The sequence below is a fragment of the Saccopteryx leptura genome, chromosome 2, assembly GCF_036850995.1.
Source record: "Saccopteryx leptura isolate mSacLep1 chromosome 2, mSacLep1_pri_phased_curated, whole genome shotgun sequence".
Classification (NCBI taxonomy): Eukaryota; Metazoa; Chordata; class Mammalia; order Chiroptera; family Emballonuridae; genus Saccopteryx; species Saccopteryx leptura.
This window is the reverse complement of record NC_089504.1, coordinates 219557898-219582015: the sequence shown is the minus strand read 5'-3', so window position 1 is coordinate 219582015 and position 24118 is coordinate 219557898. Positions and strand designations below refer to the sequence as shown.

General features: G+C 43.0%; 1 protein-coding gene across 2 annotated transcripts in view; it reads left to right on the top strand.

Annotated features, from left to right (window-relative positions):
• The first annotated feature begins 550 nt into the window (after positions 1-550).
• SH3BGR (SH3 domain binding glutamate rich protein) overlaps positions 551-24118 on the top strand; it is a 57430-nt gene continuing 33862 nt past the window's right edge. The window contains exons 1-6 of one of the 2 annotated variants that reach the window (XM_066370166.1): positions 551-608; positions 1057-1148; positions 1832-1985; positions 3332-3428; positions 16537-16722; positions 20366-20446. In XM_066370166.1, coding sequence (XP_066226263.1) covers positions 1939-1985; positions 3332-3428; positions 16537-16722; positions 20366-20446 — 411 coding nt within the window. In that variant the 5' untranslated portion in view covers positions 551-608; positions 1057-1148; positions 1832-1938. Of the gene's footprint in view, positions 609-1056; positions 1149-1831; positions 1986-3331; positions 3429-7552; positions 7793-16536; positions 16723-20365; positions 20447-24118 lie in introns of those variants that run through there. The other variant, XM_066370167.1, reaches the window with a different exon arrangement.

The window sequence follows — 24118 nt, the reverse complement described above, 5'->3', positions numbered from 1 at the left end:
GGAAGCCCCTGCTCGGATGCTTGCAGCGGCCAGTCCCCAGACGGAGCAGCGTTGCCTTGCAGTCACTATCTGAGCACGGGAAGGGCACACGGAAGGCGGCTCTTCTCCACGCAGCACTTTGCAGGAGGAATCGGCCGGCCGCCTGATCACCTGGCTACGTTACCAACTCGAGTGCGAGCGTTGCACCGAGGCCCGTGCCGAGCAGGGGCCAGGGCTGAAAGACCTGGCGATACCAGAAGTCCCGGAAAGTTTGGCAGAAGGTTACGTTTGGGGCTGGGCTCGGGCCTGGGGCTGCAGTGGCGGCGGCAGCGGGGCCGTTACGTACTCCGCGTAGCTCCAGAGGCAGCGCTAACCCAGCGTCCTCCGGACTCAGACGCGTCACCTTGGAAACTCGCCCGCGGGGCCTCTTGGGACCTGCAGCCGGGGAAGAGCTAGGGGGCGGGGCCGTGAGGTTGGCGCGCATGCGCACTCCGGCCCGGGTGTCCTGGACTGCAGAGTGAATGAGGCCGTACATTTCTTCGCGAGTGTGAAGTGGGTTGAGTTGTGTAAACGTCTGTAAAGAAGCCGCCCACAGCTCCTCTGTAAACAAGCTGGGCGGACGCGCCCCGGTGGGTGAAGATCCCGCTGTTCCGTCTGTCGCTCGGTCGCTCTTGCCCGCGCGTCGGGTGTTTTGAATCCAAGTCCCGGCGCGTGTCTACCTGCCTGGAAGAGGCGGCAGCGAGAGCAGAATGCTCCAGTAGGCTGCTGGGCTCGCTGCTGGGCACGCAGCTGTAGATTTAACCCCCCGCAAGGGAGTGGGTCCCGGCGTGCAAGTGTAGACACTTCATCTCTGCCTCTTAACCTCTCTCTGTAAAGTTAGATTACTTTAGACAAAGAACATCTGATCATAAAGCAATCCATATTTGGTGTAGAGAATGTAGAATGAACAGGAAAAGTGCCAAGAAAAAGTAAAAATCACCGAGGTGATGTAATGCATAATTAACGAAAATTTATACTATTTCTTCTTTTCCTCCTTTCTCCCCACTCCCATTGTATCACTGTCTTGTGCTCTTGTAGGTGAATCTTGAGGTCACCCCTATTTCCTTAGGATCAATTACTATACGAAGTTGAAGGATCAAAGGATATGCCCATTTTGAGGCTTTCTAAAGGTAAAAATTTGCCTTCCAGGTAAATACCTCCAATTGTTAACCCACACTGGGGATAATCTTACTTTTAAAAAACCATCCATTTTTTTCCTGACTAGGTGGTGGTTCAGTAGATAGAGCATTGATCTGGGGCACTGAGGACCCAGGTTTGAAACCCGGAGATTGCCAGCTTGGGCATGGGCGCATCTGGCTTGAGCAAGGGGTCACTGGCTCAACTGGACCCCCCCCCCCCCCCGGGTCAAGGCATATATGAGAAAGCAGCAATCAATGAATAATAAGTTGATGCGTCTCATCTCTCTCCCTTCCTGTCTGTCCCTCTATTGCAAAAAATACGTGTGTGTGTGTGTGTGTGTGTGTGTGTGTGTGTGTGTATACTACCTGTTTTTTTTGGTCAAACATGGACATCTTTAATTTTTCCACTTCTTTGTTCACATATTGCTAGTGATTATTTGTACTTGTTTTGTGATTTGCCTTTCTGGCCTTTTGCCCATTTTTTTTACTTGGTGTTCATTCATCTTTGTAAAAAATGATTTAGAATTTTTGATATTCCATGAGGCTCAGGTCTGTGATATATGTTGCAAATATTTCCTCCAGTCAATTACCATTTAATTTTATTTATAATGTATTTTGATCTTTGTGTGGAGTTAAATTTATCACATTTTCCCTTTATGGTTTTTCTGTAATAGGAGCAGTGCGCATTTCCAAGAAGACTGTTTAATTTCCAGCATTGTAGGGGTGAATAAGGCAAGGCTTTCCCTTCACAGCACCACCCCCTCCTCCACATGCTGCTACAATGCCCACCCTCAGTGTGTGGGTCCTTTGTTTCTACAACCTTAGTTGGTGAGTTATCCATATCAGATGGCTGGTGGTGATATCAGTTCTGATGCTGGTTGAAGTGGGGTTCGAGTACAGTGTTGTATGAAAAGCATTTTTTTGTTTTTGTTTTTTGACTTGCACTTGGAGACACTTATGGAGTTGAGGTAGAATTTTGCTTATAGGCTTTCAATGTCTCATTTCTGTTTATCTCGTCAAGGAAAAAGTCCAGTCTTGTCTTCTTTAAGCCCAGTATGAAAACCAAAGTCCAGATTTTTGGGTCATGGTTTAATCCATATCAAAGTTTAATCCAGTGCAGGCACTGTTCAAAGCCCGTTCTTGGGAGATCTCCAGCTACCAACATGGCAGCTGCTTGGATGAGTCAGGTAAACTGGTTTCCAAGCAGGAAGAGAGAAAAAGGGCCAGACTTCTATTAAGCCCTGTTTTTATTTTCCAGCGGGAAGGACTAGCTTTCCTTAAGCTAACCAATCAGTTTCTTTAAAATTTTAGGATTTTGTGTTGGTTCCTCCCACTAACCTTGTCTTCTAGGCTAGATACACAAGCCTCTATGGCAGCCATTCTAGCTTCAGCAGCACATGGCTTATTAAAGTGAAAGCACAGCAGCACCCTCTCCGCCCAGCATCTGACTGGCAGTGCCTTGGGGAGATTGCTATCAAACCTGAGTCTAGACGCACAGTGGACTCTGGAGGGCATGATGGACTAATTAGCCTATGAATGTTACAACCTTTTAGCAAATTAAGCTAAAAGAGATATTGTAGCTTCTTACTGAAGCAGGCTTTCCAAATTTTATAAAATATAATGTCCAATTCCCTTTGCTCTCTTTCCCTATCAATATCTAGCTACCTGTCTGTGTTAAGTGATATATGTTTGTTGTTGGGGAGTAGCTTCAGGCACACATACACTAGACACCCTGGGCTTGACATTTATGGAAAGAGAGAACTGGTTCATGGCTGTTGGTCTGCCCAGAACAGGAATAAAATCAGCAGTTTTTTGTTAAGGCACCATCCCAACCCTGGTTCTCAAGACTGGAGGAACCCAAAAGATGGAGGTTTCTCAGAACTTCCTTTCCCATCTGAATGGTCTCTTCCTCTGTTTTTTAACTAGCCTTTCCCAGTTGACAGCCTTTGTTTCTGCCTCTAAAAGGGAGTGGTGCTTGCTTCTTTTCTAGAAGGGAGAGAGGCCCTTAGGGTACAAAGTTGAAGAACTGCCTTTTAGTTATTATGGTGGTCACCTCCATCATGTTACATACCAGACATATGCATTTATTTCTCTGTATTGGTTTCCTAAGGTGACTGTAACAAATTGCCACAGATATGGATGGCTTAGAACAACAGAAATTTATTCTCTCACAGTTCTGGAGGCCAGAAATCTGACATCAAGGGCCATGCTTCCTCTGAAGGCTCTTGGGGCGAATTCTTTCTGCTTTTTTCCAGTTCCTGTTGGCTCTTGGTAAGTTCCTTGGTTGTGGCAGCATTACTCCTGTCTGTGCCTTTGTGTTCAAATGGTGTTTTTCTTTCTGTCTCTCAGTGTGTTTTCATACAAGGACATCAGGGTAAGCCCTGAATCAGGATGATTTCGCCTGAAGATCCTCAACTAATTTCATCTGCAAAGATCCTGTTTGCAAATAAGGTCACATTCTAAGATTTTGGGTAAACATGAATTTTGGGGAACACTATTCAACTCACTTTAGTTACCGTGGTGGTCATCACTATTATTCTACATAATAAAAATATGATTTTATTTCTCATTTTAGGTTATTTATAAAGTTAGGTAAATTACAACATCACACCTGGTTTCATTTTTCATATCATCTGAAGATCTCTGTGAAGGTCAAATCCTCCTTTCATAATGTATGTGTATATCACATCATCCTGATGTACACTTGAAATATCTTGGAGTTTTGTCAATTACACCACAATAAAGCTGGGAAAAGAAAGAAAATTCTGTTTAAAATTGCATCAAATCTAAAAGTATTGTTATTTGACTTGAACATCAAAAACTAGTGGTGTGAAAAACCCCCAAAAAACTAGTGGTGTGAAATGATTAGCCTTCTGCATCCCCACTAAATTAGACAGTTTATTTCTGAAGAGTATTTTTTAAGTCTGAGATTTATTGAGCTTTATTTGGGATTCAGTTGGAATGTTTGGTATTCCTGTTAATTATCTTGAAGCTCCCTTGGTGTCCCTGTGATAAATTAAATGATCTTTTGGCTAGAGTTTTCAAACTTCTAATTTTTATATTTTCATGGCATTATTAAAAGGATAAATTTCTTTATCCTTTTAGAGGATAAAGGAGGGGAGACAGTGAGGCAGATTCCCACATGTGCCCCACCTGGATCCGCCCAGCAACCCCATCTGGGGCCAATGCTTCAATACTGAGCTATTTTTAGTGCCCAAGGTTGTCACACTCAAACCAACTGAGGTATCCTCAGTGCCTGGAGCTGATGCTTGAACCAGTCAAGCCACTGGCTGCAGGAGGGGAAGAGAGAGAGAAAGGGTAGAGAGCAGGTGGTTGCTTCTCCTGTGTGCCCTGACTGGGAATCGAACCCGGATGCCCATATGCCAGGCCAACTGTCCCAGTAGAGCCCAAGCTCTATGTCGATCAGGCATCCCTGATTCGACTTCCCCATGCAGTAGGACACTCCTGCTTATCAGCAGGGCTGGCAGCCTCTTTGAGACTACTCTTGAGGCGGCTATGAGGATGCTACTGACCAGTGCCAATACTAACTGCCATCAGAGGAAAAACACAACCGACACACAAGTTAGTTGCAAGAATCACACAGGCAATTTATTACTCACAAATCCTTTTGGCGTGCCTGGGTACAGCTTAAAGGGGCCCTGTCAGCGTGCTCCTCTCAGCTGTCTTTGGTCAGAGCTCAGAGCGGCGTGGAGACAGTTCACGTTCATGTTGGAGTCTGGGCGACTACCGCAGCAGGGGGCCCCTCAGCTTTAGTACCTTTTCTGGCCAACACCTTCTAACAGATGTCAATCTACAGGATTATCACCTCAAACCACCTGTTTGGGAGTTCATTGAAGGGAGCCCCTTTTATGTTAATCCACTGAAATGCTACATTAAACCACTTTTAAGATGTTCCTATGAAAGCTTCTTATTTATGTTAACTTAGAAAGTTATGACATCAAGCCACTTCTTATCTATGTATAACTGCACAGACATACTAACTGGGTCCTGCTCGAAAGTTAGAGTCTGTTTATCACATCTTCACACACTATATTAATTTCTATTCAGATGGCATAACTTTATTTAATTTCCTTAGTAATTTTAATATTATATCTTAATTACTTTAATATATCTTCCATATTTTTTAATATTTCTATATATTTAATTACTATAACATTTAATTACTACAACACCAACACTCTGTCCACTGAGCCACCAGCCAGGGCCAAAAGTATAACTTTCTAACAGTAATTCATAGTGGAAAAAAAGGAGCTCTAGGAATATGAGGGTAGCATATCAGGAATTTTTCTGGTATAGTGTGAAGATACGTGGGTTTCTTTCAAGTCGTGGATATACCAGTCACTGTTCCCATCATCTCCAGTTCTCGGTCGTCATCTGGAGTAGAGATAATAAGAGAGTCCAGTTTTAGGGTGTTTGTACAGATCAAGGGAGTGGTTTATGCAAAGCATTTAGAGCAGCCTGACCAAGAGGTGGTGCAGTGAATAGAGCATCTGACTGGGATGCAGAGGACCCAGGTTTTAGACCTTGAAGTCGCCAGCTTGAGCGCGGGCTCATCTGGTTTGAGCAAAAGCTCACCAGCTTGGACCCAAGGTTGCTGGCTCGAGCAAGGGGTTACTCGGTCCGCTGAAGGCCCACGGTCAAGGCACATATCCACTGCGCCACTGCCTGGTCAGGCGGTCAAGGCACATATGAGAAAGCAATCAATGAACAACTAAGGTCTCACAACGAAAAATTGATGATTGATGCTTCTCATCTCTTGCCGTTCCTGTCTGTCTGTCCCTGTCTATTCCTCTCTCTGACTCTCTCTGTCCCTGTAAAAAAAAAAAAAAGCACTTAGAACAGATCTGGCACAGGGCAAACACATAAAAACTGTAGCTTTTATTTCAAATAGGAAATTTATTTCTCCTCAAGGCATGCAGATGGAAGGGGTGTCATTATTGAAGGTACTTGCTTGTATGCTTGTAGTGATCAGGAGATGTATAGTCACTAGGGCACATTAGAACCCAGCTTTAGTTTAGGTTTCTAATTTACAGTCAAGAAGTATGCATAGCTTATTACTTTCTTAAATAATATCTGGAGAAAACATACTTTTGTAAAAAATTTTAAGACCAAAGTATTAAAAAACATTTTATATGACAAATCATATGTAATTACTATAGAAATTTTGAAAGTACAGAGAAGAAGAAAAGCAACAATGACCTATGCTCTGAGTGTGGTGGGCTTTAAAATAAAGTGTACATTGCTGGTGGCTTAAACTTGGGGCACCATTCATCATCTTCACCAGGAACCTACTCTTGAAAGCAGTTAACTTGGTATGTCAAAGCTCTGAGTTACATTGTGGTGGAGCCATCACAATCATTCGTCCTGATGTAAATGAGTTTGAGCTATATTCTAGGAACGGGATATCCTTTCTCATTAAAGGCACCTGCCTGAAAGGGGCGCAGGCCTCCAGGCCTCTGGGACTTTGGTGAAGAGACTGTGCATAAGCCTGACATCCGTCCCTGTTCCAGGATGCCAGTGCCACCTTCTTCATGAAGAGCAGGGGACTTCAAAGATAAGACACTTGGTTATCTAAGAGGACTGGATATCCCCCGTGGGGCCTTTGCCTCTAATGGCCTTGATCTTGATGTTGAAACCCATCAGAATAGGTGGCGGCTAGCCTTTGGGCTTCTTACTAGATTTTGAATTACTCCAACTTTGAACATAATTCAAATTATCTATGTGAATATGATGGATAGAGCCTGCTACAAACAGATCATTTAACCACTCTTCCTTGCCCCACCCCAACATAGTGAAGACAATTTGCTTGTTGAAGTTATTGTACTGATGAGTTAGCCGCTGTCCCCAGCCTCTTCCGTGATGCCAGTGAAACCTTAACCATCCACCACCTGTCAAAGTTTCTGTTCTTTAAGAGAAACAGGTGGTAAAGAGAAAAAGTGGTAATAGGCCTCTCATAATGGAATCTGTTGTAGGACAGTTCACTGATTTTAATCTGCCAGAAAATTTTAAAGGAGGGAAGCAGCTCTTGATTTATTTAAAGCCCTTTGAGGCTATTCTGACCCCTCCCGTTTGTTTGCCAGAAGCCCTGTAAACACAGCTTTTTCCCGAGCCTGGCCGGTGTGTTGTGGGGCTTTCCATCGCCCAAGAGTGCCTCCCCGCCCCCCTCCTTGTCTCCCGGGTTCTGCGCCCCTCCCCGTACCCCCTCCCCAAGGCATTTCTGCTCAGGGCTCTGATTGGTGCGCTGTGCAGTCTCGCCTTTTAAGGACTGTTGTTAGGCGTTTAAAGTGATAAGGGAAAGGGTCCAGCGACTGCTTTTATCAACCAATCATAAGTGTTCCTGACAGGTCCCCAAATATTCCTGGGCCAATGGAAAGGACAGCCCAAGATGCCTGCTTTGCTCCAGGGAAAGGCAGAGCTTAAGTTGCAGCGGAGGGGCAGGAGTTCAGAGGACCGCTGGGCCCCTTCCAGACCCGCCTGGCACACGCTGGGCAGTGTCGCTTGTAGGATTTGTCTAGCGCTCGTTCCCTTACAGGGGTGTGTTGGGGGGAGTCTTCTTTCCGACTCTCAAAATGGTTATCAAAGTGTTTGTTGCCACATCTTCTGGGTCCATAGCGGTAGGTGTCTGATGGAACTTGTGGGGTTTTCTTTCTACGCTATTTTCCGAGTAGCTCAGACTTGGAAAGGAGCGGGGCTGGCCCAGCGCTGGCTTTAAATTTCTTTTTGAGGAGTGTGTAAGTAAACTTGGCTCTGCAGTGAGCCCGTGTGCCCTTTGCTTTCTGCGTTTGTTTTCACAGTGCTGAAGAAGTGTATGAAATGTGTACGCTGGGTGTGAAAGGAGACACGAGGAAGAGGGCGTGTTTGATTCTAGAATTTTTAGCAAGTGATTTGTTGTGTCGCATATATTATAGAATCAAGGGCTTTTTTTTTGTGGAGTGTTTTTTGCCATTCATTCTGCAAGATTTAGATCAAAGTTACAAATAAATGACACGTTGTGTAACAATATTTGGAGCTAGAAGAACCAGAGTACTAAAATGACTCCTGGATGTAATTACTTTATGCAGTGTAACGATACCAAAAGTGTACAGTTAGCATGTGTAATACTATTATTTGAGGAAAATGATGTCACGGTGACAAGAACAAACATCTCTAAGGCCACAGTTTTAAATGCTCTAGGAATCCAACCAGACCGAAAATAGGTACTAAAAGCTGACCCCCAGAACGTGGCTGCTTCTGATTTCCTCGGGACCAGGCTGGGAGCCATCCATCCACCTGTCTAGTTCCACTCCTCATTTTGGGCCAGAGAGACCCACCTTCAGAAACAGGGGTAGGGGAGGGATGGTTCAGGCTTTGACACTGACATTTCGACCGGCAGTTTAGCAGAAGTTTGGGAGGCTGTGGAGAGAAAACAGTTTTATTAATTGAGAGTTGGATACCATGAGGGGGCTGTTTCCTTTTATATCCAGGTCTTGGACCCTCTCAGGTGGCAGCTAGGATTTCAACTGTCACTCAGCCAGGGATGATACCCTAGGTGAGCCACTGGCGGGGCACCGTTCCTGTGGCAGCAGTTGAAGGCCATTACCCCTAGTTCACACGGTTCCCAGTGAGGGCGAGAGGTAGGTAAACAGGAGACAGGAGCCTGGGTATCCGTTCTGAGCCCAACTGATCAGCAAGTGTCTAGTGATTTCTAGAACATCTTTTAACAGAAATAGGTGAGGAAAAATTTCAAATGTAAAAACTCTGAGAAATCTTTTTTGACTGTTTGATAATCTCAGAAAGCTTTAGTTGACCTGCACTGAGCACACAATTCCAGGTTATTTAGATAAAAGGAATTTTTGAGGGAAAAGATTTTAGTGGGCTTTAAATATGCCCACTAATATTTAGTGGGCTTTAAATATTGATGTTCATTGTGGGAAGCTTTATCACCAGCCTCCCTATCCTGTGCGCACTCTGCAAACCAGGCTGGAAGGGCCCCATGCCTCCTTCCAGAGACAGTGAATAATACATTTATGGGTTTTATCTTTCTTTCTTTCTTTCTTTCTTTCTTTCTTTCTTTCTTTCTTTCTTTCTTTCTTTCTTTCTTTCTTTCTTTCTTTCTTTCTTTCTTTCTTTCTTTCTTTTCTTTCTTTTCTTTCTTTTCTTTCCTTTTTTTTTTCCATTTTTCCGAAGCTGGAAACAGGGAGGCAGTCAGACAGACTCCCACATGCGCCCGACCGGGATCCACCCGGCATGCCCACCAGGGGGCGATGTTCTGCTCCTCTGGGGCGTCGCTCTGTTGCATCCAGAGCCATTCTAGGGCCTGAGGCAGAGGCCACAGAGCCATCCCCAGCGCCAGGGCCATCTTTGCTCCAATGGAGCCTCGGCTGCGGGAGGGGAAGAGAGAGACAGAGAGGAAGGAGAGGGGGAGGGGTGGAGAAGCAGATGGGCGCTTCTCCTGTGTGCCCTGGCTGGGAATCGAACCCGGGACTCCCGCACGCCAGGCTGACGCTCTACTGCTGAGCCAACAGGCCAGGGCCCACTTATGGGTTTTAAAGGATTATTTGATGTCCTATGTACCTAGAGTTTGAGCTTGATTTATTTAGCCTCCGAGGGTCTGGAGGAGTACCATTCATTCCAGGATCTTGGAAAAGCCAAGTTAATTCTGATCCCTTAGGCAAATGTTTTGGTGTCCTTTGGAACTGTATAACCTTGGGAGAGTTATTTCATCTTGCTAAGCCTCAGTTTTCTTACCTGTAAAATGGGGCTACGAATAGTACTCATTTGACAGGTTGCCAGGAGGCTTTCAGAGAGAACGTGCCTGAGTGCTGGACTGTTCAGTGCTTAATCAGCGCTTAATAAATGTGATAATTATTAATGTCATAATTAGCTCTGGTTAGTTAATATTATAATTGTTACAACTATTAATTATTATAATTATTAGTTAATATTATTCAATATTATTGTAGTTTTTATAATTGTTAGTTAATATTAGTAGATCTGAGCCTATAATGATTATTTTTCAGGAGAATTATCCCAGGCCTCAGAAATGGAAGCATTTCTGTCTTATCCTAGAAGAGGATGGGAGCTGGTTATTTCTGCGGTGTCAGTATTAATAATTTTTCCTGGGTGGGGACGTTTCACTCAGAAGCTTCTTTGTAGGAGAAGCTGGGGGCAGATGCCTGAATTCAGGCGGTATGTGTGGTGTTGGTCTCTAAAACCTTTCCTCCTTATTTCTTTAGCCTATATATATACTTTAAAAATGAATTCTTGCCTGTGACTGAGTCAACAAGTGCATCCTGGCTTCTGTTATAGGAATGAAATAAATGAAAAAGAAAAAGAAAAACGAATTGTAATCTCTTTATGAGGGGTTACACATATGCATTGGGGATTATAGCTCTATTTTAACAGTTGACATTCAAGTGAGGTAACAGGTTTTTACGGTGCGCTCTGGAAGAAGAGACCCTGGGAGCAGGAGAAGGCCTGAGTCTCTGTGTGACCCTCCTCTCCTCCTGAAGGCCACTGCCACTGGGTGATAAAGGGAGAGAGGAGAGTCCTCATCATTTCTGATATGCACAGCCTGGAACCGTAGTCTTTGTGGACAGCCGCTCATGGTGGTTCCTGGGTTCCTCAATCCTTTCTTCAGCCTTGAGTGAGCATAAAAACAGTGGGAAACGTGTCTTTTGAATTAGATGGATCTCGGAGTAAGCCTTGAAACCGTTTTTAATTCAGTGGTGCCTCAGCTTTGTTTTATTTATTTATTTATTTATTTTAATTTGTGTTTATTTAGTTCAAGTGTCCCAATAAGTACTTCCCCCCCACCCCCGTGTTCCCCTCAACCTCCCCCTTGTCCCCCTTCCCCCATGCCCTCCCCCTTCCCTCCAGGATTTGCTTTCCTGCTCTCTATAATGCTGTGTTATGTGTGTATAATTTCATCAATCTCTTTCCCTTCTCTGATCCCATCTTCCCTTCCACTTTCCCCTCTGTCTGCTTTCCCTCTGGTCCCTTTGATCCCGCCTCTGCCTCTGCTCCGCTCCTCAGTTCACAGTGCTGATCAGAGCACTCACCTGGCATGGTGATTGCGGCAGGGAAACGAAGTAAATGTACCGCTGGGTGTCTGACAGCAGGTTCTCAACTTGTGGAACAAAATGCTTTTCTTTTTTTAAACGTTTTTATTGAATTAATTGGAGTGACATTTGTTAATAAAAGTATATAGGTTTCAGGTGTGCAATCTTATAACACATCATCGTATATTGTACTGTGTGTTCACCACTCCTTCCATCACCATTTATCCTCCCTTGATCCTCTTCTACCTGCCCCACCTCCATTTCCCTCTTGTAAACCCCATGCTATTGTCAGTGTCTATGAGTTTTTTCTTTGCTTAATTCCCTCACCTTTTTTCACCCAGCCCCTAACCCCCATCCCATCTGACAGCCAGAATGCTTTTCCAGCATCCCATTCCCGGATTCCCGCTGAAATCCATGAGGAGGGTGCGTTCTACCTGTTCAGTGGATGAGGCGGTTGAGCAGAGCCCCTCCTCAGACAGCACTCATCTGTGCCAGGATGCACTTGCAGGCCATCTCTTACTCAACTGCAGTGTGCTTTTCACTACAGCACAGTGAATGGCCTTGACTGGAAAGGCTCCTAACTGTACAAGACAATAAGCAGGCGAGTGACCCAAAGATCACTCTGACACAGTAGTGTGACCGACAGTGGCTGGGTGACTTTAGGACAGAGAACAACACTTTTGAGTGAATGTGACAGTATAAGAGAACAGAGCTCTCTGAGCCAATACTGGGGTCCCGAAGGCTCTAATGACATAGATCCTAAGGACCCCCGATCCTCAAGAGGGGCTGTACCTTTATGGGGTCACCTTTGGCCATGGTGCCCTGGACGGGGAAAAGGGACGAGAGATAGAGGGGGAGTGTTTTAGTGAGAATTCTGAGGTGCTGTGTAGCCCCTTCCCCTGAGCCATGAAGGGGAACTGCCCTCTGGGAGCCTTGTGCGTGGGGGTCAGCTCAGGAGGACATATGGAGAAGAGCTGCACTTTGACGGAGAATCCAGGGGGGTTTCTTGAACAAAGACTCATCAAGGGGGAGGGCTGAAGGGGAGAGACTCCCCTGTTCAGGGTGGGCATCAAGGTGTGGGCACAGGTAAGCATGTCAGCCAGGTGGGCTCGCATGCTTCCTACCCCCTCCCCTCTCTTCTAGCCTCATCCTAAGACCCTTTTTCCAGCCCTGGCAGAACTCAAGGTCAAGAGCTTCAACAGCCGAATGCTATGCCTTTGGCCCCATTTAAGTTACTGGTGTTTGGGAAGTACAGAGGGGCACGTTTAATTTTTCTTCTCTTTCTTTGGTGGCTGAGAAATAGCAGTTAACACAGTATCATTTACCCAACAATCAGTTAACTTCCTGAGGGTGCAATTGCTTTTCTTGTGAGAAATAATGGTAGACAGATCTTCCCTTCTGTTTTCTCCATCTCTCTGACTTTCTTATAGAAGAAACGTCAAAACTTTGGGAAATATTTCTCATCTATTTAGAAATCATGGAATGAAATCAAGTCCCCTTTTTGTCCCACCTCAAGTCCTGAGGGGTGATAAATAGAGATGTCAATAATATTAGAGAGGTGGCAGTGGACCTTGGCCAGGCTGATTGGGCTCCCTGGTGGTATTTGAGAAGGAAGGAAGACATGGGGTTGGACAGAATAGAGGATGATGTCTTCTGAATATTTAATTAAAGGTAAACCTGCCAAAAATGAAGACACCACTATTTTTCAAAAACAGCAAAGTTATTCCTGAAAATATCTAAAGGAAAAAGTAATTTATAAAAAGTAATTTATAAAGTGACACAAATAATTATGAGCAGGTTGGAAAGTATGTAGAGAAAACATGATTAAGATCATTTTTAGTCCAACAAGCAGTCATCAGGTCTGATGGGATTTTATAATATCCAGAAATTCAGCTGTGAAGTTGTGGGGTATGGGGGACAGTTTCCTGGAAGAGGAGCAGAAGGTCAAGGGCTACCCCAGCATAGCCTGGGCGGGCACATCAGTGGAGAGACATGAAAATTCTCCTTTGGTTCTGACAGATGTCACACTTGGGAATGTATAAGAGTGCTTATGCCAGAAACTCAAGGAAAATATCATCATTCCACATCTCTTTGTATGAATTTAATATATATTTATATATTTTTATGTTTTTTTTTTTTTTTTTTTAGTGAGACAGAGACAGAGAAAGAGAGACAGAGAGAGGGACAGATATGGGCAGACAGGAAGGGAGAGAGATGAGAAGCATCGATTATTTGTTGCAACAACTTAGTTGTTCATTAATTACTTTCTAATATGTTCCTTGACCAGGGGGTTCCAGCTGAGCCAGTGACCCCTTGCTCAAGCCAGCAACCTTGGGCTCAAGTCAGTGACCTTGGGGTTCAAGCCAGTGACCTTTGGGCTCGAACCAGCAACCTCTGGCTCAAGTCAGTGACCTTGGGCTTCAAGCCAGTGACCTTTGGGCTCGAGCCAGCAACTATGGGTCATGTTTATGATCTCATGCTCAAGCCAGTGACCCCATGCTCAAGCCGGATGAGCCCACGCTCAAGCCAATGAACTCAGGGTTTTGAACCTGGGTCCTCTGAGTCCCAGGCCGACGCTCTGTCCACTGCACCACCACCTGTTCAGGCTGTATGACTTTTATTTTTATTTTTTTGTCTATACTTGCCCCAAACTGAAATACATATTGTGGCACAAATCTTACTAATTAAGTGTTGTGTTGTGGCTAACAGCCGCCTTTAATTTATTGATGCTTTTATATCATTATCTTTGTTATGTTGATAGTACAAATGTTAATTAAAAGGTAAATGTGTGATTACCACTTATATATGTGTATATGTAGTTTGTATATAATTTACTTTGTAGTATGTATGTTTATATGTAATTTACTTTATGTTAAAAATTAAAAAATATTTAATATTTACATTATATTTATAATTAATATAGCATATACAATCAAGTCACTACCACAACCAAATTATACAGAATTTGTTTTGGTGATTTGATTCTTGGGCTTCAGCATCCTTACATGCCTTACTGTTCATTTAGTTAAAGAAGAAACACTATATTCAGGTCATTATTAGAATCATTCACTTTGGCAAAAATAAATGAAATAGTTTTTTTTGGCATCCTACTCTCTGTGAAGGAAATTGGGTTTAGTCAAAAGAAAGTTTGAATCTGGACACCAGTTTTGGGACAGGCATACACCTGTCACCGCATTTATTTGGAATGCTCAACGTCTGGTCCCTCTGCTAATAAGCAAGTTACATGGAAACACCTAGGGGTCCCAGACCCTATACACCACTTTTAATAACTTGATGTCATCATTCGACAATATTCAGAAGACTTATAAAATTAAGATATTGGCTATTCAAAAATATTAAAAATTTTAATTTTAGTTTTTTAAAAAATGACCATATTTTGCTTATTATCCTTGGCTTCTCCTATATCTAGTTTGTGCAAATTCATTTGTTATGTTTTTTTTCCACCCAAATATATAGCTTATGAATCCATTCAGATGAAGAGCTTAGTACAATATCTTGTGCAGAGTAGAGGGTCAGTAAGTCAGTATTGATTGGTCATGATCACTCTGGAAATTTCCTTCAGAGGTTATTAAAATATGTGGTCTGGAGTCCACTGCAACTTGCTTATCAGTATTTATTAAAGAGGTCATCATGCATTTCTGGGAGTGAGTTCTTTGATTGGAGAGAGGAAATTGTAATTGTTTCTGGAAAGGAGATCTAAACTTGAGAGATGGCCATTGTCATAAGAAATGACAGGTGGTAGATACAGCCATTCACGTGAACTGTGGCTTGAGAAGAGGGTGCAGGGGCCTCCTCACTCACGCATGGCTCTCTGAGTTGGGTGTGAACAGGAAAGGGGAGCTCTGTGGGAGAACAGAGTTGTTGCACTGCATTACTTGTGGTGGAAGAAATGTCTACCAGCTTTTTCTAGCCTTTTCTCTGTCCTTCCCTCCCAGTGAGTTCCATGTGGGCCTTTCAGTTTCCTATATTATTTCTAAAGGTACTTTTGTTCAATGTGACAGATGTTCCTATTTTCATAATGGTGATTATGTGCATTTTAGTGTGGATATGATTATGTGCATTTTAGTGTGGACATACTTGGTATTTGAAATTCATAGTAAATTGTCTTATTTTCTCTCCTTTTTCTTCTTTCTATCTTTTTTCTTCATAACCAATTTTTAATTTTATTTTTTGGCATTAAAGTTTAGCAGAGGAAAGTATTTTGAAGATCTTACACAAAAACTATGAGAGGGCCCTGGCCGGTTGGCTCAGTGGTAGAGCGTTGACCTGGTGTGCGGAAGTCCCGGGTTCGATTCCTGGCCAGGGCACACAGGAGAAGTGCCCATCTGCTTCTCCACCCCTCCCCCTCTCCTTCCTTTCTGTCTCTCTCTTCCCCCCCCGCAGCCAAGGCTCCATTGGAGCAAAGATGGCCCAGGCGCTGAGGATGGCTCTATGGCCTCTGCCTCAGGCGCTAGAATGGTTCTGGATGCAACAGAGCGGGGCCCCAAGATGGGCAGAGCATCACCCCCTGGTGGGTGTGCCGGGTGGATCCCGGTCGGGCGCATGTGGGAATCTGTCTGACTGCCTCCCCGTTTCCAGCTTCAGAAGAATACAAAAAAAAAAAAATTAAAACAAACAAACAAACAAACAAAAAAAAAACAAACAAAACCTATGAGAGCATGTCTACTCATATTGGGTTGGTCGATCATAATTTAAACATTTATGAGGTTAAAATTTCAGAATGTAAGTAATCACTGTTTATCCTTCATTTATTTTCATTTTTTATTTTTGTGACAGAGAGAGACAGAGAGGACAGATAGGGACAGACAGACAGGTAGGGAGAGAGATGAGAAGCATCAATTCTTTGTTGCAGTTCTTTTGTCTCCTTAGTTGCTCATTGATTGCTTTCTCATATGTGCCTTGATCAGGGGGCTGCAGCAGAGTGAGTGACCCCTTGCTCGAGCCAGTGACCCTGGGCTTCAAGCCAGTGACCATGGGGTTATGTCTATGATCCCATGATCAAGCCAGAGGCCCCGTGCTCAAGCTGATGAGCCCATGCTCAATCCAGATGAGCCCATGCTCAAGCCGGCAACCTCTGTGTTTTGAACCTGGGTCCTCTGTGTCTCAGTTGGACGCCTTACCCACTGTGCCACCACCTGGTTCAGCTGTTTATCCTTTATAATGAAGAAATGCCATTTTATTGTTTTCTTTGTTTAAATACTTTGAAAAATTATTCTTGTCATATAGTATAGTTACAACTATAAGTGAAACATTTTAAAAAATGAGTCTAATAGTTCTCTTTTTCTCCTTTTGACCAGATTAGGAAAAAACAGCAAGAAGTAGTGGGCTTTCTGGAAGCTAATAAAATCGACTTTAAGGAATTAGATATAGCTGGAGATGAGGACAACAGGAAGTGGATGAGAGAGAATGTTCCTGGAGAGAAAAAACCTCAGAATGGGATTCCTTTGCCTCCTCAGATCTTCAACGAAGAGCAGTATTGTGGGGTGAGTTTTCGGTTTCTTGAAAAATTCTTCTGCGTCTGTGCGTTTTTTAGAAATTGTTTTAAGTGGTTTAATTTTGAGGCAGCATTTGAAGTCCACAATTTTCAGTTCATGACCTATTTCTGCCATCCAATATCTGGATGGTAGGTCCATTGTGAGTAGCAATATTTAAGATTTACAAAATGATGGAAACAAGAAAATGATGATTCAAAAGTTCTTGGGATTATTTTAGGTTCCATATTTTATTTTGAAGAATTGAGGTCACTTGTTCAAACAAAATATGCCTTTAGTTGGGAAGGAATTCTAATCAACCTGCATTGGACACATGTGTGCAACCACAACGACATGGGGCAAGTTTTCACTTTGATGAAGAATGATTTGCAGAAGGCAGATCTTACTGTGGATGCAAGATAAATGTGCATAAATGGATCTCAGTGGTTGAAAAACTGTTCTGGACATTCTGATTACAGCAGCAGTTTATTTTATTTTATTTTATTTTTTTAGCAAGAGAGACAGAGAGAGAGAGAGAAAGAGAGAGACAGACAGACAGGAAGGGAGAGAGATGAGAAGCATTAATTCTTTGTTGTGGCACCTTAGTTGTTCATTGATTGCTTTCTTATATGTGCCTTGACCAGGGGGCTACAGCTGAACCTGTGACCCCTTGCTCAAGCCAGTGACCTTTGGGTTCAAGCCAGCGCAACCATGGGGTCATGTCTATGATCCCACACTCAAGCTGGTGAGCCCACGCTCAAACCTGATGAGCCCATGCACAAGCCAGTGACCTCAGGAATTTTGAACCTGGGTCCTCTGCATACCAGGCTGATGCTCTATCCACTGCGCCACCACCTGGTCAGGCAGCAGCAGTTTTATTTTATATATTTAAATAGTATATTTTACCATAAAATCACTTTTTCTTCAGAGTTTACAGACTCTATTTAGTAAATCAAATTGTTGAAAAGAAATGTTTACAATTTCAAAGGACTTTAGAACCTGAGAATGGGAGTTATTTTAGGGGTGGTCTAAGTTCCTGGTCACTTTCAGATGCAGCTACTAGGGCTCTGAGAATTAGAGGAATTATCAGTGTTGTGTTGCTTCTCAAGGTTGGAGCCAGGCATAGGTTTACCTCTCCTCTTCTTCCTACGCAAAACTGCTGGTCCTTTAGGTTAGCTTCTATAATATATTTTTTTAAATTATTTATTTATTTATTTATTTTTTACAGAGACAGAGAGTGAGTCAGAGAGAGGGATAGACAGGGATAGACAGACAGGAATGGAGAGAGATGAGAAGCATCAATCATTAGTTTTTCCATTGCGCGTTGCAACACCTTAGTTGTTCATTGCTTTCTCATATGTGCCTTGACCATGGGCCTTCAGCAGACCGAGTAACCCCTTGCTTGAGCCAGCGACCTTGGGTCCAAGCTGGTGAGCTTTGCTCAAACCAGATGAGTCTGCACTCAAGCTGGCGACCTCGGGGTCTCGAACCTGGGTCCTTCCGCATCCCAGTCCGACGCTCTATCGCCACCTCCTGGTCAGGCCCTTCTATAATATTTTGTTTCTGATCTAGAGCAGATGTGGTCAAATTATAGTTTGAAGGTCATGCTCTGCAGCTACTTGTTTCAATAAAGTTTTATTGGAATACACCCACACCAATTCATCCATCTGTCACCTATGGTTGATTACTCATCGTGGCAGAGTTGAGTGACTGCAGCAAAGACCATAGGACTGACAAACTGCCAAGTATTTATGATCTGCCCATTTACAGAAAGGCATGCTGAACTCTGATTTGAAGCATGAATTCAGAATTTGTTGTGAATTTCAAGACAGCGACAGCAGAGCATTATTAAACCAAGTAGTGCTCTCTGGAGCCTGAGGACTTGTGTGACTTTTCAGAATGCAGGCGCATGAAAACAGCCCACCTCAGGAGACAACTAATTAGACTGAGAGTGATCTGAAATGGAAGGAAGAATAATGTTCACTGGAGGTCCTTTTGAGCCATGTTATTTTTTCAGTGAGTGCATGTATTAATGTTTCAATTACTTTAAAAATTTTTATAAAAAATAAAATAAAAATTTCCCATCACTACTACCCCCAAACAAAACCTTATTCTACTTTCCTCGTCCAACAAGAGCCACAGTTCTTAGAAATGTGGGTCCGGCTCTGGCTGGAAAGCTTGGTTGGTTAGAGTGCCAAAGTGCAGAGGTAGCTGGTTTGATCCCCAGTCAGGGCACATACAGAAACAGATCGATGTTCTTGTCTTTCTCCTTCCCCCTTCCTCTCTCTAAAATCAATCAATAAAAAAAGCTGCTTACAAAAATTCATTCAGTATAAAAGAATAAAATTGATCACTAAGTGGATCAGGGTGACAGGTAGGAAAATAATAAAATTTTGATTATATCAATACACAGGACTATGTAATGTTTTCTTCCCAATATAAGTGGCCTGTATTTGGTTTTAAGTTTCTTAACACACATTTAAGAGTAGGGTCAGCAGTAACTACTGAGTTGGTCTGAGTGTTGTCTGGCTCCAGGAAGCCACACAGGATCCTGTTTCTGCAGCACTGTTGAAACTGCATCATAGCCCTGATGACAAAGATTTGCGGTAATAGTCTGGGGGTAGATCTTTTGTGTTTTAATGATGAAAAGTGAAACTCTTCTGAGCGGTGGACAGCTACACTGCTGAAGACTTGGTTTACAGCTGGACCTACCCGGTAAAGAACTGACTGATACCTGGGTGGGGCCTGGGGTGGGGGTGGACCTTCACTGAGCAACCGATTTCAATTGACTACCAGGTTTTAGATCACAGTTTCCCCTATTTTGCCAAAGTAACCTCTGTTCTAAGCCCTTTATAATCTGTGGCTCCTGATATCAGAAGGGCCTGAGATGAGTCTCTAGGCCCTTAGAAGCTACTTTAATAACAGCAGAGAAATCTGTGTTGTTTCTGTCTCTGCTGATTAGGTCCAAATCCATGGGCCTATTATAAGGAAACCAGCTACAGATGTGATAGTCTTGAAGAAGCCTTTTGCTGTGCATATCTGTCTTGTTAACAATTCCTGAGCATGAACAGTGTGTATGTGTGTGTGTGTGTGTGAGTTCTCATTGCACTGTAATAGGCACAATGAAATGTGCAAAAACAAATGTAAAGTTCACAGTTAGATTTCCTTTTTTTTTTTTTTTTACAGAGACAGAGAGTCAGAGAGAGGGATAGATAGAGACAGATGGGAACGGAGAGATGAGAAGCATCAATCATCAGTTTTTCGTTGCAACACCTTAGTTGTTCATTGATTGCTTTCTCATATGTGCCTTGACCATGGGCCTTCAGCAGACCGAGTAACTCCTTGCTTGAACCAGCGACCTTGTGTCCAAGCTGGTGAGCTTTGCTCAAACCAGATGAGCCTGCGCTCAAGCTGGCGACCTCGGGGTCCTGAACCTGGGTCTTCCGCATCTCCAGTCCGACGCTTTATCTGCTGCGCCACCGCCTGGTCAGGCCACAGTTAGATTTCTTAATTTTGGGGATTAGTCATCTTTGCCAAAGCAAACTGGCATAACCTTTGGTGTTAGCTCCTAAATGAATGACTAATAAAAAAAGATCAACTTAGGTAAGCTCACAAGTGTGCAATGGGTTTAAGCATTCTTTCTCTTTGCTTCAAGGATTTTGACTCTTTCTTCTCTGCTAAAGAAGAGAATATTATTTATTCATTCCTTGGTTTGGCTCCCCCTCCAGGCTCAGAGGTAAGCTTGAACACCCCGCTGGGGCCCAATACAGGTCATAATAAGTGCAGATAGAAATCAGCATCCAAGACTGTTTAATAAATGATGATATTAAATTAACATGTTTTTAATACACTCCTTATTCTTGTGCAGAGAGATAATGCAAGATTTTTACTAACATATATTCCAAAACTATGCCTTTCATATTTTGCTTCATTATACTTTATTATACAATAAAAATAAATAAAAACAAGAATTAAGTAAAAGGTTTACAATACTTTTTTTTTTAAATTTTAAAAAAATTTTTTTTGTATTTTTCTGAAGCTGGAAATGGGGGAGACAGTCAGACAGACTCCTGCATGCGCGCACCGGGATCCGCCCGGAACGCTCACCAGGGGCGACGCTCTGCCCACCAGGGGGCGATGCTCTGCCCCTCCAGGGCGTCGCTCTGTTGCGACCAGAGCCACTCTAGCACCTGGGGCAGAGGCCAAGGAGCCATCCCCGGCACCCGGGCCATCTTTGCTCCAATGGAGTCTCGGCTGCGGGAGGGGAAGAGAGAGACAGAGAGGAAGGAGAGGGGGAGGGGTGGAGAAGCAGATGGGTGCTTCTCCTGTGTGCCCTGGCCGGGAATCGAACCTGGGACTTCTGCACGCCAGGCCGACGCTCTACCACTGAGCCAACTGGCCAGGGCTACAATACTTTTTAAAAAGAAATATTATTGCATTCAATAACCTTAAGTGTGCTAATTAAATATGCAAAAATATGAGTTCCTAGGTTGTGTTTATGAAATTTTGTTGTAAGTTGACTTCTCTCTCATGTAGCTTATAATAGTTTTATAATGATACAGCCCCTATTTTAATTCTTTATATTTAAAATAAATTAAATCTGCCTTTTTTCTTCTGATAAAGAGGGAAAAAAGTATGAAAGAACAAGATAAGTTTCATTAGCTTTTTTTCCCCCCCTCTGGTGCTGTTACATCTTTGATTATGTATGTCTATTAAATAACAAATTATGCTAATAAAGTTAATATTATGATTTTGTCTACTGATGATCACCTGGCTTCACTCTGTGCAGTGGCCACTGCAATCTTGACATCTACCAAGAATCTCAGGAGGACTTTCCATAGATTTAGGACAAGTATACAGTTGTTTAATTCATTTACTTCTTAATTCCTTTGTCTGTTTATAGTCAGCTTCATTTCTTTTTTTTTTAATTTATTTATTTATTAAATTAAATGCAGTGACATTGATAAATCAGGGTACATATGTTGAGAGAAAACATCTCTAGATTATTTTGACATTTGATTGTGCTGTATACCCCTCTCCCAAAATTAAATTTTCTTCTGTCACCTTCTATCTGGTTTTCTTTGTGCCCCTCCCCTCCCCCAACCCCTCTCTCCTTCTTCACCCCCTCCCCCCTCCCCCCACCCCCCACCCTTGTTGCCATCACATTCTTGTTCATGTCTCTGAGTCTCATTTTTATGTCCCTTCTATGTATGGATTCATCTTAGTTTTTTTTCTGATTTACTTATTTCACTCCGTATAATGTTGTCAAGGTCCATCCATGTTATTGTAAATGATCCGATGTCATCATTTCTTATGGTTGAGTAGTATTCCATAGTATATATGTACCAAAGCTTTTTAATCCACTCATTCTCTGACGGACACTTGGGCTGTTTCCAGATGTTTGCTATTGTGAACAATGCTGCCACAGACATGGGGGTGCATTTCTCCTTTTGGAGCCGTTCTATGGTGTCCTTGGGGTATATTCCTAAAAGTGGGATAGCTGGGTCAAAAGGCAGTTCTATTTTCAGTTTTTTGAGGAATCTCCATACTGTTTTCCACAGTGGCTGCACCAGTCTGCGTTCCTACCAGCAGTGCAGGAGGGTTCCCTTTTCTCCACATCCTCGCCAGCACTTATTCTGTGTTGTTTTGTTGATAAGCGCCATTCTGACTGGTGTGAGGTGATATCTCATTGTGGTTTTAATTTGCAGTTCTCTAATGATAGGTGATGTTGAGCATTTTTTCATATGCCTATTGGCCATCTGTATGTCCTCTTTGGAGAAGTGTCTATTCATCTCTTTTGCCCATTTTTGGATTGGGTTGTTTGTCTTCCTGGTGTTGAGTTTTACAAGTTCTTTATAAATTTTGGTTATTAACCCCTTATCAGACGTACTGTCAAATATGTTCTCCCATTGTGTAGTTTGTCTTTTTATTCTGTTCTTGTTGTCTTTAGCTGTGCAAAAGCTTTTTATTTATTTATTTATTTATTTATTTTTTTCTTTCTTTTTTTTTTTTTTTCATTTTTCTGAAGCTGGAAACAGGGAGAGACAGTCTGACAGACTCCCGCATGCGCCCGACCAGGATCCACCCGGCACGCCCACCAGGGGCGACGCTCTGCCCACCAGGGGGCGATGCTCTGCCCATCCTGGGGGTCGCCATGTTGCGACCAGAGCCACTCTAGCGCCTGAGGCAGAGGCCACAGAGCCATCCCCAGCGCCCGGGCCATTTTTGCTCCAATGGAGCCTTGGCTGCGGGAGGGGAAGAGAGAGACAGAGAGGAAAGCGCGGCAGAGGGGTGGAGAAGCAAATGGGCGCTTCTCCTGTGTGCCCTGGCCGGGAATCGAACCCGGGTCCTCCACATGCTAGGCCGACGCTCTACCGCTGAGCCAACCGGCCAGGGCGCAAAAGCTTTTTAGTTTGATATAGTCCCATTTGTTTATCCTGTCTTTTATTTCACTTCCCCATGGAGATAAATCAGCAAATATATTGCTCCGAGAGATGTCCAAGAGCTTACTGCCTATGTTTTCTTCTAAGATGCTTATGGTTTCACGGCCTACATTTAAGTCTTTTATCCATTTTGAGTTTATTTTTGTGAGTGGTGTAAGCTGGTGATCTAGTTTCATTTTTTTGCAGGAAGCTGTCCAATTTTCCCAACACCATTTGATAAAGAGGCTGTCTTTACTCCATTGTATTTCCTTACCTCCTTTGTCAAATATCAGTTGTCCATAGAACTGTGGGTTTATTTCTGGGTTCTCTGTTCTGTTCCATTGATCTATATGCCTGTTCTTATGCCAGTACCAGGCTGTTTTGAGTACAATGGCCTTGTAGTATAACTTGATATCAGGAAGTGTGATACCTCCCACTTTATTCTTCTTTTTTAAGATTGCTGAGGCTATTCGTGTTCTCTTTTGGTTCCATATAAATTTTTGGAATATGTGGTCTATATCTTTGAAGTATGTCATTGGTATTTTAATTGGTATTGCATTGAATTTATAGATTGCTTTGGGTAATATAGACATTTTAATGATGTTTATTCTTCCTAACCATGAGCACGGTATATGCTTCCACTTGTTTGTATCTTCCTTGATTTCTTTTATCAATGCTTTGTAATTTTCCGAGTACAGGTCTTTAGTCTCCTTGGTTAAGTTTATTCCTAGGTACTTTATTTTTTTGGTTGTAATTGTGAAGGGGATTGTTTCCTTAATTTCTCTTTCTGACTGTTCATTGTTGGTGTATAAAAATTCCTCTGATTTCTGAGTATTGATTTTATATCCTGCCACTTTGCTGAATTCATTTATCAGGTCCAGTAGTTTTTTGACTGAGACTTTAGGGTTTTCTATATACAATATCATATCATCTGCAAATAATGATAGTTTTCCTTCTTCTTTTCCAACTTGAATGCCTTTTATTTC